We start from the raw sequence: 15,802 nt of genomic DNA on the forward strand, positions 1-15,802 counted from the left end.
CTTCTTACTATTTTTCCCAAATAGCCAAACTAATCACCTTTCTTTTGCGTCTAGGACAGCTAAAATCGAATGAAATTGTGCGGAGATATGATTTTTTTGAAAAAAAAGTGGTTTTTGCGAAAATTGATGAAAATTGTCATTTTTTGGACCACCCTAACACGGCGTAGGTCACCCTATCGGCCAAACAAAAAAATACGGGTCTAATTATTTCGGCCGAGAAACCCCCAGAAAAATTACGAGCCCGATCGCAGAACATTTTTTTTCGAATCATGCTGTTTTGTGGGGAATTGCTGTATAAACTTTAAAATATTCACATTCTTACAAAAAAAATCAGAGATTTTTCTGTGAGTTTTTCCATCTTCTAATAAGTGGTCATTTTTTTCAATAATTTATTTATAAATAAACAGAATAACTTCTAATCATTTTTTGATAAGTTTCTCATTCCTTAAAAAATATTAGTTACCCCATTCTTTCAAACAAGAGCAATTCCTAAAAAAGCGACTTCTCCATTTATTTTCCAAATACAACCTACTGTGTTAGTTGTAATATTATTGTGAGTTTTTCAATTCTTTCAAACGTCAGCAGATATTTGAAAAAAAATCGACTTCTAAAATATTTTGGAAGCTTATTTTTCATTAAAAAAAATCTATACTTGATTGTCAAAATATTTTTGTGAGTTTTTTTTCATTCTTTCAAACTAGAGTTGCTCCTAAAAAAATCGCCTGCTAAACTTTTTATTCAGTTTTTGTGAAATAAAAATGATTGGAATATTTTAGAGGCTTTACCAATCTTCAAATAAAAACAGTTCCGAAAATTTAGAAAGTTTCCTTCTTAATTGCAAGTTTGCTATCCTTTTCCAATCTACACAGAAAAAAAATCATGGTAATATTACATCTGGGAAGGGGTACATCTTTTATGTCAGAAAAAAGGTGTAATTTTACCTCTGGAAATGTGTAATTTCACCTATTTTCTGATGTAATGTCACTTGTTAAGTCTAAATTGAGGTAAAATTACAACATAAAAGAGGTAATATTCAACCTTCCAAAATTACAGCTTCCAAATTTACATTATTTTTTACTGTGTATTCTTCATGGTCACATTGGATCTTTGAAAAATCTGAGTTCAAAAATATAGCTGTATTTATCACATCAACAGTTTTTTGGTCTATTTTTTTAATATTCGACTTTGTGTCCATTCGACCTTTTGTCCATTTGACCATTTGTCTATTCGACCTTTTGTCCATTCGACCTTATGCCTTCCGACCTTTTGACATACATTCTCCAACAACCGTTAGAACGTGCTAAACATTCCAGCTATCTACTTTATCTACAATAAGTTTTTTACAACATACCTTCATCACATGAATGTAAGGGAGCGTTCTTTTATTACGTAATGCAAAAATTTAGACATTTGTAGCCCGTCGTAACAAAATGTCTATACAAATTTAAAAAAAATCGTATGAAGCGTTACACTGCCTTCGACCCTCCCCCTCCAACCCAACAACGTAACGTATTTAAAGAACGCTCCCTTTTCATTTTTAAGTTCATGATTCAAAAAGAGATTAACATTAATAAACTTACCTTCAAACTCTAGAACAAAACTTAACATAAAACAAACACAAATCAATTTATTTTCAGCATTTATTTATTCCTCAATTTCCTTTAGGGTTCCGAGTTTTTTTTTATTTATACAGAAAGTAGAAATTATCATTTTCCTACTACAACACCGGGGTTTTTTTCTTCTTCTTCTTTATCTTCATTGCACATTTTCCTTCTCGCTCACGCGAGTGGTAACACTCTGACCAGATCGAACTCTTCACAGGTATTAATCTACTACTCTAATTGGTTTCACCCTTCCTCTTTAATTTTTTTTGTTATTTTTTGTTTGTTTTGGTACAACTTTACATTTATCATAACACTAGGCGCATTTTCGAGAAAGAAGAATTCCACATCGAGATTTTTTGTTGGGGGGGGTTTGCTTGCTTTACGAGTACGTTCTTCGATCTACATTTTGGCTACACGATTTGACTGGGTTTTATTTTGTTTTGTCTTCTTTGGTTGGACTTACGCACTAGCAATAAAAGTTAATAACAGCTACTACCTTCCGCTATCGTCATCATCAATTGGTAACTACAGTACGCTTATTAGTAAGAGTTGTTTAGTGTTAATTTGGCTGGAACAATTTTCTCTGTTTCTTTCACATTGACTTGTGTGTTTTTTTTTACAAAGGTATACATTTTTTCAGTGTAAAAGTTCAACTTCTAAGCAGAGTTTGACATCTAGTTTAGTAAGTTTTTAGTTTTGCTTATCTTTTTTACGTTAACATCAACCGTGGGTTCGAATGCGATCTTTGTCAGTGGTTTGAATCGAGAAGTAACGAAAAAAATTGGCTCTATTTACAGAAACTTTGATTGGGTAAAAAACCAACGCTCCGCTGTCAACCGCAGCGTGCCGCTGCCAACAAATCGAAACGTGCCGCTAAACCAAAAATCAACAACCTGCTGCAAAACAACTGTCAAAACGAAAGAAAAAGTCGCGTCCCCACCTGCCAGAGAGTGTGTGTGTCGCACCTTAGCCCTACGGTTGAAGCTTTCCTCAGTACGGTCGCCACACGGAGTTCCCGTTCTCGGTCTGGACCTGGCCGCCCTGGGGCGGAACGCCACCCCGGCCGGCCGCGAGCGCCCTCGCGCCGGGTTCGTCCAGCGCTCCGCGGGCCATGGCGCCGCAGTTCCCGATCAGGGACAGGTCCGTGTGCGGGTTATTGCTCATCATTTGGCCGCCGCCGGCGCCCGTTCCGCGGCCACCGTTGGCGACGACCGTGGACGAGGTGAGGTGGTCCATGACGCTTTGGAGTTCGCCGGCGTGCATGGAGGCGTTCTGGCCGGTGGCGGTGTGGCTGTTCTGGAGGTGGTGGTTGTGGAAACCGTGCGTCTGGTTGGCCGCCGTGTAGAGTTGGGAGTACAGGAGGGAAGCCGGGAGGACCGGGTAGAGCGATCCGTTGCAGCTGCCGCCGCCGGAGCCGTAGTTGGACTGGCTCTGGTTGACGACCAAGCTGGAGAAGTTCTGGTTGGCGCCGGCGCCCAGGTTTGGCGTGTTGGACGAGAGGAGGTCTTCCTGGACGGGGGATTCCGCCTGGGAGGAGTCGCTCAAACTCCGGGGACCGCTTTGGCTCGTGTGGAGGGCGTACTCGTTGGTGCTGGAGTTGCTCTGGTAGCGCGGAACCAGCAACCCGTTGCTTCCGTTGGTCGTGGTGATGGTGTTGGCCTGCGAGGTCACCCCGCCGTTGGTTCCGGCACTTCCCGGAGTTCCGCTACCCCCGTTCCCGGTTCCGGTCATCAAACTGGGGTGGGTCATCTGTGCCGTCTGCTGCGTTCCCACCAGACTGCTCAGGTGCTGGTCCAGGTCGGCGGCCGTCGAGTCCGGAAGCACTGAGTTGCGGAAAAAGCTCTCAATCAACCCGGCAGTCCCCAAAACAAACTTCAAACTACTTACTCGGAACGCAATCCCGGCCCGTTCCTCCGGTGGTAAAGTCCTGGCCGGCGTTCTGCTCGCCGCTGGAGCAGGTGAAGCCGAGCGCCGGATTGTTGAACTGGGCCGCGGTCGGGGTCGTGCAGGACGTCAGATACGGCGAGTACGGGCCCGTCGAGCTGTAGCTCCAGTGCGAGTTGGCCGTGCCCAGACCGAACTGGGACATGTCTGGAAGGAAGAGAGGGTTGCACTTCAATTACGGACTTCAAGTTGAAGGTAGGTCGCATTGTATTCAGATAAATTGCGAATTTCAGGTAAGTACAAGTGAGTGAGTGTTGATTAGAATTCTGGTAAGTACAACTAGTCTTAAGTTACTAACATCTGTCAAACTGTCAATTGTCATCTGTCAACATTCTACTAACAACTTGTAGGTTGCATAAATTCAGGCTTTTTTCACAACTCCATCAAGTTAACCCCTCTCAAATAGACTCCTCCGTAATCCAGTTGATTATTCCAAACCTCCAATCACTGCTCGCTTCGTGCATTATCACCACCTTCATGATTCACAGCTTCACCAGTCTACCCCAGAATGCACCTTTTTTGCAACCTCCGCAAAAAAAATCCATAAACCCACTTGATTACATCCATCCATCCCGGTGCGGTGCAGTAGATGAATCCCGTGGACAAACAACATCCCTCGGCATTGCTCTACAGACCGTCCTGGTCAGACCATGCTGGATCGACAATTGATCCAAACGACATTGCGGATTAAAAGCCGGCCACCAAACTCGCACCACACTCGAGGTTGACCATTTAGCCGCGGCGGCGGCGTGTATTACTCCGCGGTGGTTTGGGGAGGGGGAGAATGACCACCACTTGTGTTGTACCGCCCGGAAGCCGCGCCAAGAAGAATGTCAATAGCGGCTAGTCACGATAAATCAAATTCTGGGAGGTTGGAGCGCTTTTTTTAGTGCCACGTTGTCCTGGTATCACTTTTGGGGTGACTTTCAGGTTTGGTCTCGAAAAGGGCTGAAAAGTTGATGGTTTTTTTTGGTCAGGTTCAGGTTTGCAGGTCTCGTTTTGCTGGTTTTATTGATGGAGGTGATACGAATAATCCAAGCGGTTTCAAAAAGTGTGTACAGAGTTTTTACCTGCTCTGCTTTCACAAACTCTTGTTCAAGGATCAACGGTAAACTCAATTCCGCGTGGAATTATCGGGGAATGGGGTTCGATGTCCGTTTGAAAGGCATTTCTGATCTACCAAAGCTTGTCGGTCTGGTCAATATAGCTTGGTGGAATGTTGTGAAGATTTTGTTATTATTTTGAAGAGTGGAACTGAGACAGTTTAAAATGTTTTAGTCAACTCTTATTGTTAATTAAGATTATTTAATCAGATCAAATATTATAAGAAGTATGTATACAAATTGTTTATATTTAACTCATGTAGTTAAAAATCAAACAAAATTACGCCTTTTTTGCACATATTAAATTTTGGATATTTCAGTGTTTACAAAAAATAAAAATAAAATATTTGTAAAAATAATGAGTCAATGTTTGGCCCATTTGACATGCTAGTCTTGATTTAAAAAAAAATGTTTTCGAAAAAATCGGAAAATTTCACGAATGTTTCATATTTTAACATTGTAAATCGGACCACTAGTTGCTGAGATATCGACGTTAGAAAATGGTGGGTTGTTTGGGGGAGACTTAGAAAACATCAATTTTTCTGTTTTTAATCACTTGCATGGCAATATCTCAGCAACTAAGGGTCGTATCAACAAAGTACAAAAAAACAAAATATAGAGAGTTCAGCTTTTCTTGAACTTGAACTTGAAAACGGTGCACTTTATCAAAATTTCACTAAAGTACTTTTTGATTGCAAATTTGATTTTACATCAGAAAATGAAGTTGACAAATTTTTGCGACAAATATTTCGATTTTTTTTTAAAAATCAGTATCGATTAAAAAAGTCATAACTCGATCAACGATTTCTTACACAACCTGGAAATTTCTGAAAAGTTGGCATTTGATGTCCCCTAAAACATATCAGAAAATAAAAAAAAAGTGTTTTTTTGCAAATCAAGTTTTAGTGACAAAAAGTTAAATAAATAATCACAATTTTTTTTACCGTGTATCATTTTTTTCAGTGTAGTTCTTATCCATATCCTACATTATCCTACAACTTTGCCGAAGACACCAAATCGATCAAAAAATTTCTTCAAAAGATACAGATTTTGGAATTTTCATCCATCATTTTTGTATGGACAGCTCCCAAATTTATAAGGAAAATTACATGGACAAACTAATGATGCAAAATGGCTTGTTTGGGCATACCGAAGGCACCACAAAAGTTTCAGCCGGATTGAAAAATACAAAAAAATAATATTATTAAAAAAAGACCGATTTCGTAGAGAATTGCTCAACAGAAAAAAAAACTTTTTGAAAGGGAAAACTTATTTTTGACATATTAAAACGTTAGACTAGATCCAAAAAAAGTTTCAAATTGAAAAAAAGTTTCAAATTGAAACAATTATGATATTCTTTAAAAAGTACTCAAACGGGACATTAATTTATTGAAATTAAATATAAATACCTTGTTCGGTATCAACATTGGAAATCTTGAAAATTTGAGAATTACTCAAAAAATTGTATATAAAAAGTTCACGTTCTATACATCAAAAACTCTGGTTTAATGAGAAATCATTATTTGGACCCATACAAATTTTTTTATTCATCAAATTAAATTTTGTTTTGAGATTGTTTTTTAAACGGTAGTTTTCAAAATTTGAATTTTTAATTTTTTTTACGAAAATAATAGTTTTTACAAGGATGCTCTAATTAAATTAAAATTCATGCAAAATTTTGTGATGTGTTATACCATGTTGCAAATTTAGAATTTAAAGTATTTATGAAAAAATAGACATTTTGCGAATATTTCAATATTTTACACAACGAACTTTGATTCACTAAAAATCTATGTACAATTTAAGGTGTTGATACCCACATAGGAAATCATGCATATTTGAGTAATTGAAATGTACAGAATTCTATATAAGTTGAAATTTTGAAGGTTGAAAATTAAGTTGGTTAAATATTATATATTTAATATATTCTCTTTTCTAGTAATTTACCTAAAAAATAAACAAAATGGTGAAATTAAATAATACTGGCGAAAGTTTCTGATGTAACTTTCTTAACACAAAATCTTTCGCTAATTCCATTTGTTCTGTACGTAATGTCATTAAAAATTCATATACATTTATGTTATTTCGTGCAAATGCTGAAAAACAAAAGAAAGTAATTTTTTGGATAAATCGAGTACTCTTTACTGAAATCTATTTGTAAACGAAAAGTCATTCAAATTTCACTTTGTTTTATGGGATAGATTGAATTATAAAAAAAATGAATATTAAAAAAAATCGATGATTATTTTTTTTTTATTTTTAGCATTTTATGTAATTTAAATAAACATTGTTATTTTGAGAAAATCTTCATGTATTGATTTTAATGATTTCTTAAAATGTATTTCTGAGATTCTATGTGTTTTCATATTTCTTTTTAAACATACACAGAAAAAAAAGGTGAATTTTGAAATGTTGAAAATTTGGTAGGTTGAATATTACCTCTTTATTTGTGTAATATTACATAAAAAATGTGTAAAAGTGTGAATCTGATGAATATTCATCAAAAACTGATGAAAATTAATCATTTTCTGGGGTAAAATTTATCAATTATTTTGCCACAAAATCTGTCACCATTTCCTGATAAATATTACCATCATTTTTTTTCGGGACCATCCATAAACCACGTGGACACTTTTTGGGAATCTCTTACCCCCCCCCCCCCTTCGTGGACAATTTTCCATACAAAAAAAAACTTTTTGTATGGATCGTGAACAATCGCAATACCCCCTAAAGTGTCCACGTGGTTTATGGATGGTCCCTTCTGTGTATTTAAGTTTATTTTTAATAAAAATAGTTTCGATTTTTGCTATTTAAGTCATCGGCATTATTTGTTAAGACCGATGCAAATATTTAAAAAAGTTTTTGTCCCTCGGCCCTGGCCGAGGTCAAGGGGGGGGGGCAAAAAAATAAAAAAAAATATAAAAATTTAAATAACAAGCCATAGTCACATTTAAATGAAAAAAGTGTTTTAAAATGCATTTTACACTAGAAATCGGTCTTTTTTCTTCAATTTTAATTTTTGTATTTTTTAATCCGGCTGAAACTTTTTTGGTGCCTTCGGTATGCCCAAAGAAGCCATTTTGCATCATTAGTTTGTCCATATAATTTTCCATACAAATTTGGCAGCTGTCCATACAAAAATGATGTACGAACATTCAAAAATTTGTATCTTTCGAAGGAATTTTTTGATCGATTTGGTGCCTTCGGCAAAGTTGTAGGTATGGATACGGACTACACTGGAAAAAAATGGTACACGGTAAAAAAAATTTGGTGATTTTTTTAATTAACTTTTTATCACTAATACTTGATTTGCAAAAAAACACTATTTTTAATTTTTTTTATTTTTTGATATGTTTTAGAGGACATAAAAAGCCAACTTTTCAGAAATTTCCAGGTTGTGCAAAAAATCATTGACCGAGTTATGAATTTTTTAATCAATACTATTTTTTTCAAAAAATCGAAATTCTGGTCGCAAAAATTTTTCAACTTCATTTTTCGATGTAAAATTGAATTTGCAATCAAAAAGTACTTTAGTGAAATTTTGATGAAGTGCACCGTATTCAATTTATAACCATTTTAATGTAACTTTTTTCAAAATAGTCGCAGTTTTTCATTTTTTTAAATTAGTGCACATGTTTGCCCACTTTTGAAAAAAATATTTCTGAAAAGCTGAGAAAATTCTCTATATTTTGCTTCGTCGGACTTTGTTGATACGACCTTTAGTTGCTGAGATATTGCAATGCAAAGGTTTAAAAACAGGAAAATTGATGTTTTCTAAGTCTCACACAAACAGCCCACCATTTTTCAATGTCGATATCTCAGCAACTAATGGTCCGATTTTCAATGTTATGATATGAAACATTTGTAAAATTTTACGATCTTTTCGAAAACAATATTTTCAAAATTTTTAAACCAAGACTAACATTTAAAAGGGCGAAATATTGAATGTTTGGCCATTTTGAAAGGTTTGCGACCAGAATTTCGATTTTTTGAAAAAAATAGTATTGATTAAAAAATTCATAACTCGGTCAATGATTTTTTGCACAACCTGAAAATTTTTGAAAAGTTGGCTTTTTATGTCCTCTAAAACATATCAAAAAATAAAAAAAATTAAAAATAGTGTTTTTTGTAAATCAAGTTTTAGTGATAAAAAGTTAAATAAAAAAATCACCAATTTTTTTTTACCGTGTACCATTTTTTCCAGTGTAGTCCGTATCCATACCTACAACTTTGCCGAAGACACCAAATCGATCAAAAAATTCCTTCAAAAGATACAGATTTTTGAATTTTCGTACATCATTTTTGTATGGACAGCTGCCAAATTTGTATGGAAAATTATATGGACAAACTTATGATGCAAAATGGCTTCTTTGGGCATACCGAAGGCACCAAAAAAGTTTCAGCCGGATTAAATAATACAAAAAAATCGAATGACCGAAATCCTAGAGAACTGCTCACTAGTTCAGTTGTTTTGCAATCATTAAGTTTTCAAAAAATTTGAGATCTGACAAAAACAAAAATTGTATCGAAAAAAAAGATTTTGCATCGAAAATTTTCAAAAAATCTTAAGACTTTTTCATAAACCCAAACATGCTAAAAATGATTTTAAACGCAGGAGAATGTATTTTAATTTGATTTCAGCTGGTTGCACTTGAATTTTCATTAAAATTTTGAAGTTTATTGTAAAAATATTTTTTTTTGCCCCCTGATTTTTCGGGCCAATTTTGAAGGGGGGGGGGTGACAAAAACTTTTAAATATTGATATTTATGAAAAAGATGGATGCTTTAAAAGTGTTTTAATTTAATTTCAGAGCTTTACATTTATAGTTAAAGTTGGAGTTAGAGTTAGAGTTAAAGTTAGAATTTTAAGTTGGATTTGGCGTTAGAATTAGAATTGCAACTTGAAGCAAAATAAAAGAGTTTGGATAAGCATGTAAATCACATTTAAAATTGCTGCATCTGAATTTGGTTGCCAATTTCCTTACATATACAACCATTTTCTACCTCACACACAAGCTCCAAAAGACCCCCTTTAACAGGCCAATGTTGTGCATTTTGTGCAACCAATAATCAACCCGCGCGAACACAAGTGGTGCTAAATTAAAAATTTACTGCAAACAAGCGTTGGTTGTTTTTGCGAAATAACATTTTAATGCCACCGTGCTGCTGGCCAGAGTGGCCTCGTTCCCCAGGTTCTGAAACGACCAGCGACCAGCGCGGACTATCCGGGTTAGTTGACGATGTGGGCTGGTGGTCAAATACGGATACTGTTTTGGAACCATTTATCGCGACCGACAAGCCGTGGCCGGGCCGGGAACCACTCTTTTCGGTGTCTGGCCGTAGGAATCGTGGGACCGCGCGAGTTTGCGGGGTCAATCGTGAAGCGATGGCGCACACACACAAAAACTAGGCGGAGTAATTCAGCTAGTAGGGTGAACGGGGGTTTTTATGGGTGGTGACATCTGGTGGCAATTTTTTTTATTGGTGACTTGCATGCAAGTTTGACGATGTTTAGCACTGCCATCTGGTGGTCAAAACTCAAAATCATTAGATTACATCAAATTTCTTCAAGCATTGCGAAAAGTAAGCCTCGCGGTTCGATCGAACGAGTTTATGCAGTGTTACAGCGCCAGATTCCCACCCACCTCCAAAACCAAAGCTCAGCAATCTGATGGTCAGCTGCAATGTACGGTGCAGTGCCGAGGGCAGTTGCGGTTCATATTAAAAGCAAAGGCCCGCGCTTTTTCGAAGCAGGGTTGGTGGTGGTGGCACTAACTGAACACATCCCTTTGGCATGTTTTTTTTTCGTTCCAAGTTATTATGAACAAAGCGCGACCAACGAGCAGCAGCAGCAGTGTGGGTAGCATGTTGAAATCACAACAAAAAACCACATGAAATATCATAAATATCGAGACTACACGCGAAACTAGTCGTGTTCCGGAGTTCCGGAGGGAGGGTTGTGCCAGGGGAAGTTTTCAATTTAGGCAACTGCCCCACCAGAGTGTTGTGATTTTTATTTTGTGGCTGCGAGTGTGGACCCTCGTTTCTGGTGGCAAATGTGGGGGTCCTTTGATAGTGCGCTTGTGTTTTGGTGATTGTTTTACACCACGCTGACTCAATTAATTAGTGTCACTATTGCGGGCGGAGGCCTATTTCGGAATTACATGGCAGCTGACAGAGTTTTTTAAAGGATTTTTCCAGAGCTGTGAGGTTTGAACGATGTCAACTAGGAATGTGACAAAATAGGATGGTAAATCATAAATGATTTAAGCAGATTTCTTGAAAAATTTTAAGAGTTTGCAAACGTTTGATTATGTTTGTGAAAATTGAAACTGGAACAAAACATTTCAAGACAATATTTACTAAAATGAGTTTCAATCTGGAATCAAGTGATAAATAGCTCGAAAGAATGTGAGCAAACAAGTTTCTATAGATAGTTTTGCAAAATAAGTTGTTTAAATAGCGAAAATCGTCAAGTTGAATGGAAATAGGACCGAATACTTAACCTGCCTAATATATGAGAGCTTTTCAGAGATTAAAGTTGCAAAAAGGTCAATAGATCATTTTTATTTTTTTATTTTTGTTATATGATTTAGAGGACATCAAATGCCAACTTTTCAGAAATTTCCAGAATGAACAAAAAATCTTTGACCGAGTTATGATTGTTTGAATCAATACAGATTTAAAAAAAAATTAAATATTGGTCGCAAAAATTAATCAACTTCATTTTTTGATGTTAAATCGAATTTGCAATCAAAAAGTACTTCAATGAATTTTGAATAATTTGCACCGTTTTCAAGTTATTGCCATTTTTAGGTAACTTTTTAAAAAATAGGCGCAGTTTTTCATTTTTTTAATTAATTTGAAAAAAATATTTCTGAAAAGCTGAGAAAATATTCTATATTTTGCTTTATTGAACTTTGTTTATACGACTCTTAGTTGCTGGGATATTGCCATGCAAAGGTTAAAAAACAGGAAAAATGATGTTTTTTAAGTCTCACTCAAACAACCCACCATTTTCTAATGGTAATATCTCAGCAACTAATGGTCTGATTTACAATGTTAAAATATAAAACATTCGTGAAATTTTCCGATCTTTTCGAAAACAATATTTTCAAAAAAATTAAATCAAGACTAACATTTCAAAAAGAGGTTATATTGAATGTTTGGTTCGTTTGAAATGTTAGTCTTGATTTTAAATTTTTGAAAATATTTTCAGCCGGATAAAAAAATACAAAAATTAAAATTAAACAAAGTACCGATTTCGTAGAGAACTGCTCAATAGCAATTTTATTTGGCAACGATATCCTGTTAGTTAGATTTTTTTTATCAGGGCAAGGTTTATACATCTTGCGAGAAGAATATTGCAATGTTAAAGTTCAAATTATTTGTTAAATTTTTTCTATCCATTTATTATTTTTTTCGTTTTGAAATCTTTTTTGATTTTTCGAATAACTTAAACTGTTAGGTAGACATTTTAATAATTAAATAAATACAATGTCATTAAATTTTCTTAAAGATTTAATAATATGCCAGCTATTTTGAAGTTCTGAAGTTTTGAAATACTTTAGTACTATTTGTAGATTTTTTTTCAAGTTTTTTGAGAGATTTGTAAACTTTTGTAATATTTAAGTTTTTGACGTTTGAAAGTTAATTTTTCTATAATTTGTAAAGTTTTAAATTATTTTGGTGCACTGCTTGGTGGAATTAATTTTTTTAGTTATTTTAAAGCTCTTTATTTTAAAAGTTAAAATGTTTTGTTTGATAATTGATTTGTTTAGATATTTTTGATGCTACCCAGATTTATAGACTTTATTTAAAAATAATTTTCAAAGGTAATGAATTTAATAAATACTAAGCAAATATCATTCCAATTTGAACTGTCATTGAAAAATCATGCAAAATAGAATGTTAACTATTCAGAATACATTGTATATCGCTCATTTATGCACTTTTAATAAAGCAAAAAACGTAAAAGTTTAAGAAACATTTCTTCATTTAACTTACTCTTTATCTCAAATGGTCAAAATTATACTTGAAATTCTATTTATTTTTTTATTTTTTAGAATTGTTAAGTTTTCGCAGCATTTAAATAGTTTGAAATTTAGCTGATTTTTTTAAGATTAGAATATGTCGGGATTGATTTAATTCATTATTTTGTTTCAATTGGAGATTTCTAAAATGTAGAAAAAATATTTCATAACTGTTTCAGAGTTTAATGGAGCGAGAATGGAGCGAAAGTCGAGAATATGTTTTCCAAGTACTCCACCTTTCATATTTACTCTAGTTTTTCCTGAGTGAAGTGATATGATATAATTTTAAACCATTTTTTTGAAGCAATTTATCAGAATACCTTTGGTGTCGAAATTTTGTTTAAGTTTTTTGATTCCAGTAGAAGTTTCAACGCTTATGTATTTTAATGGATTTTTTTATTACATTCTGCATAATTGTACATCTTCGTAAAAAAAATGCCCAGAAAAATAACTTAAAGTGAAATAATTTAATAGATTCTTCAAAATTAATTTAATTAAATTCACCGAAATTCGGACAGTATTTCAGTTATGTTGTTATTTTCGAAGTTTGAGCACAACATTTTTTTGACAATATTTTTTGAAAATGTTAATTTTCATAGTTTGCAATATGGATAACAAAAGGCACAACCAGGGCTGTGGAGTCGGAGTCGGAGTCGGAGCCGGAGTCGGTGGAGTCGGGTCTTTTTGGGGACCTGGAGTCGGAGTCGGAGTCGGAGTCGTCAAAACTCGAGCAGCTGGAGTCGGAGTCGGAGCCGGAGTCGGCTAAATTTTAAGAGCTGGAGTCGGAGTCGGAGTCGGAGCCGAAGATTTCTGATAACTCGGAGTCGGAGTCGGAGTCGGAGTTATCTTAAATTCAATAAAAAATATGTTTTTTTTATTGTTCAGTCCTATATAACAGCTTAATTGACAAAACATATTATATTTTTAATTGATTTACCAGCTGCCATTATGTTTTTGAAGCTTTTTATTGTAATTGGAAAGCTCTAATTGTGTTATTACACTATTATCACTAAATGATTACCTCTTACCCAAGTATGTAGTATCATAATTTAAAAAAATATAAAAAATAATAAATAAATAAATAAATAAATAAATAAATAAATAAATAAATAAATAAATAATAATAATAAATAATAAAAATAATATTGGTTATGTAGTCAGACATATCGAATTGATTCTTGACTGATTCCTTTTGCCTATATTTATGTGCCTTTTCAATTCAAATTTGCCCAAATTTCATCCAGTTCTTTCTGAAAAAGTACACACACATTCATATTTTACCTCGATAGCGAATGTCTTGGAGGTTTTAAGTTAAATCATTTTTTAGGAAAAAAATTACGGGGTACATAAAAAGATTAAAAATAGTAATCACTGTTTTTGGGAATCGAAAAAGAGTCACTGACAGTTTAACTTTTGTTACAAATAATCAACGATAATAACAATCTCTTACTTGGAACTCAACATGCGCATTTTGTTTATAACTGAGTACAAGAAAATCAAAGTGTTGCATTTAAAATAATTAAAACTAACAAAAAATATCAAAAGAAGTTGCAACTAATTTTGAAATAATCATTGATTGTTGATATTGATGTTGATTTTAGGTAAACTATTTTGATATCGTTGCAAATTATCGTTGAACAAATCTCAAGAGTTCAGTACAAAAATGAACTAATTAAAAAATGTAAAGAACAAAATATAGGATTTTAATTTATTTTTCAAATATTATTAAAAAAACAAAATCAACAAACTATCAACTGGTACGAATTTCCTCATACTGTATATCCCACGCCAATATAACGGAAGGTGATAATCATTGCAAATCAATGTACATTAAAAAAATTAAATATTTGTGATCTAGAAAATATTTTACTTTTGGATATTTATTTTTTATAATATTTTAAGTTTTTTCATATATTCTGATGGAGGCGCAAGATCATTCATAAAGCTTCGTTACAGGTGAAGATTCACGAAGTATCGTGCGCCTCCTTTTTAAAGTATATAAAATTTTAAAATTAAAATAAATTAAAAATTTCCAGGGTAAAATATTTTTCATGTCACCGCTATTTGAAAAGGACATCTTAGCCATGGCGTGATGTCCATGTACGTCTTAAAAAAAAACAAAAAAAAATGTTTCGTTTAAAATTGTCATGTAAAATACAAGGTGCCTGTCACTGTGTTTCTTATAAATGTCAGCCTGAAAGTGAGTAAATTGAATTTTAATGTTCAATAGATCATTAAGCCCAGGTTTCTTTAAATTATTCATTCAAAAATAACAATTAAATATTTAAATTTATTAGCTTTGAAAAAAAAAATTCAAATTTGAGGTTCAGCAAGTAAATTCAAATTTACTAACATAACTGTTCTTCTTAAAATGCCTCTAAAACTGAAGATATTTTTTTTATTTCTGTTTCCATAACATACGTGTAAACTAGAAACTTTTTTCCGTTTATTTACTTTACTTTACTTATTTTTCTTGAAAAAACATGACGCTTAGAGAGTATTTAAATAATCCTATTTATCAATGTTTTAAAAATAATTAACTAATAATAGTTAACTAACTTTTGAAACATTTAAAAATACGTGGAGTCGGAGTCGGAGTCGGAGCCAACCATTTGTTGAAAGCTGGAGTCGGAGTTGGAGTCGGAGTCGGCTAGAGTTGGTAGGCCGGAGTCGGAGTCGGAGTCGGAGCCAACCATTTGTTGAAAGCCGGAGCTGGAGTCGGAGTCGGAGTCGGCTAATCTGAGAAAGGCGGAGTCGGAGTCGTTTGAAATATGACCCGACTCCGCAGCCCTGGGCACAACAAAGCATAGATATGCTTTTCTTTTGATTTTTTTTGTGTAAATACTAAAAAAAAATTGCCAATCATCGTATTTTTCGAAAATACTATTTTTTTTTAATTTTCAAAAGATATCGTCATTTTGTAAAAAAAATTCGGAGAATTAGAGTTTTTGAGTAAAATCGAAAAAAATTAACAAAATTTGTTTTTTTGAAAGTAATAAAATTGTATTAAACTACAACATGAGTATCATATGACGATAAATTTTGCTAAGATTTTCGGTTCATTTGGAGTTTTTTGTGAAAAATATGCATTTTTTACAAAATACCATATTTTTTCGAA

At 33.9% G+C, this 15,802-nt stretch overlaps 1 protein-coding gene across 3 annotated transcripts in view; it reads right to left on the bottom strand.

Annotated features, from left to right (window-relative positions):
• Window positions 1-1,864: 1,864 nt before the first annotated feature.
• Window positions 1,865-15,802, bottom strand: part of LOC6050416 (probable serine/threonine-protein kinase DDB_G0277071) — a 107,213-nt gene continuing 93,275 nt past the window's right edge. For all 3 annotated transcript variants that reach the window (XM_038249110.1, XM_038249109.1, XM_038249111.1), the window contains 2 exons: window positions 3,492-3,695; window positions 1,865-3,427 (listed from right to left, as the gene is read on the bottom strand). In XM_038249110.1, the coding sequence (XP_038105038.1) occupies window positions 2,595-3,427; window positions 3,492-3,695 (1,037 nt within the window). In that variant the 3' untranslated portion in view covers window positions 1,865-2,594. The remainder of the gene's footprint in view (window positions 3,428-3,491; window positions 3,696-15,802) is intronic.

This window comes from Culex quinquefasciatus, chromosome 1, assembly GCF_015732765.1.
Source record: "Culex quinquefasciatus strain JHB chromosome 1, VPISU_Cqui_1.0_pri_paternal, whole genome shotgun sequence".
Classification (NCBI taxonomy): domain Eukaryota; kingdom Metazoa; phylum Arthropoda; class Insecta; order Diptera; family Culicidae; genus Culex; species Culex quinquefasciatus.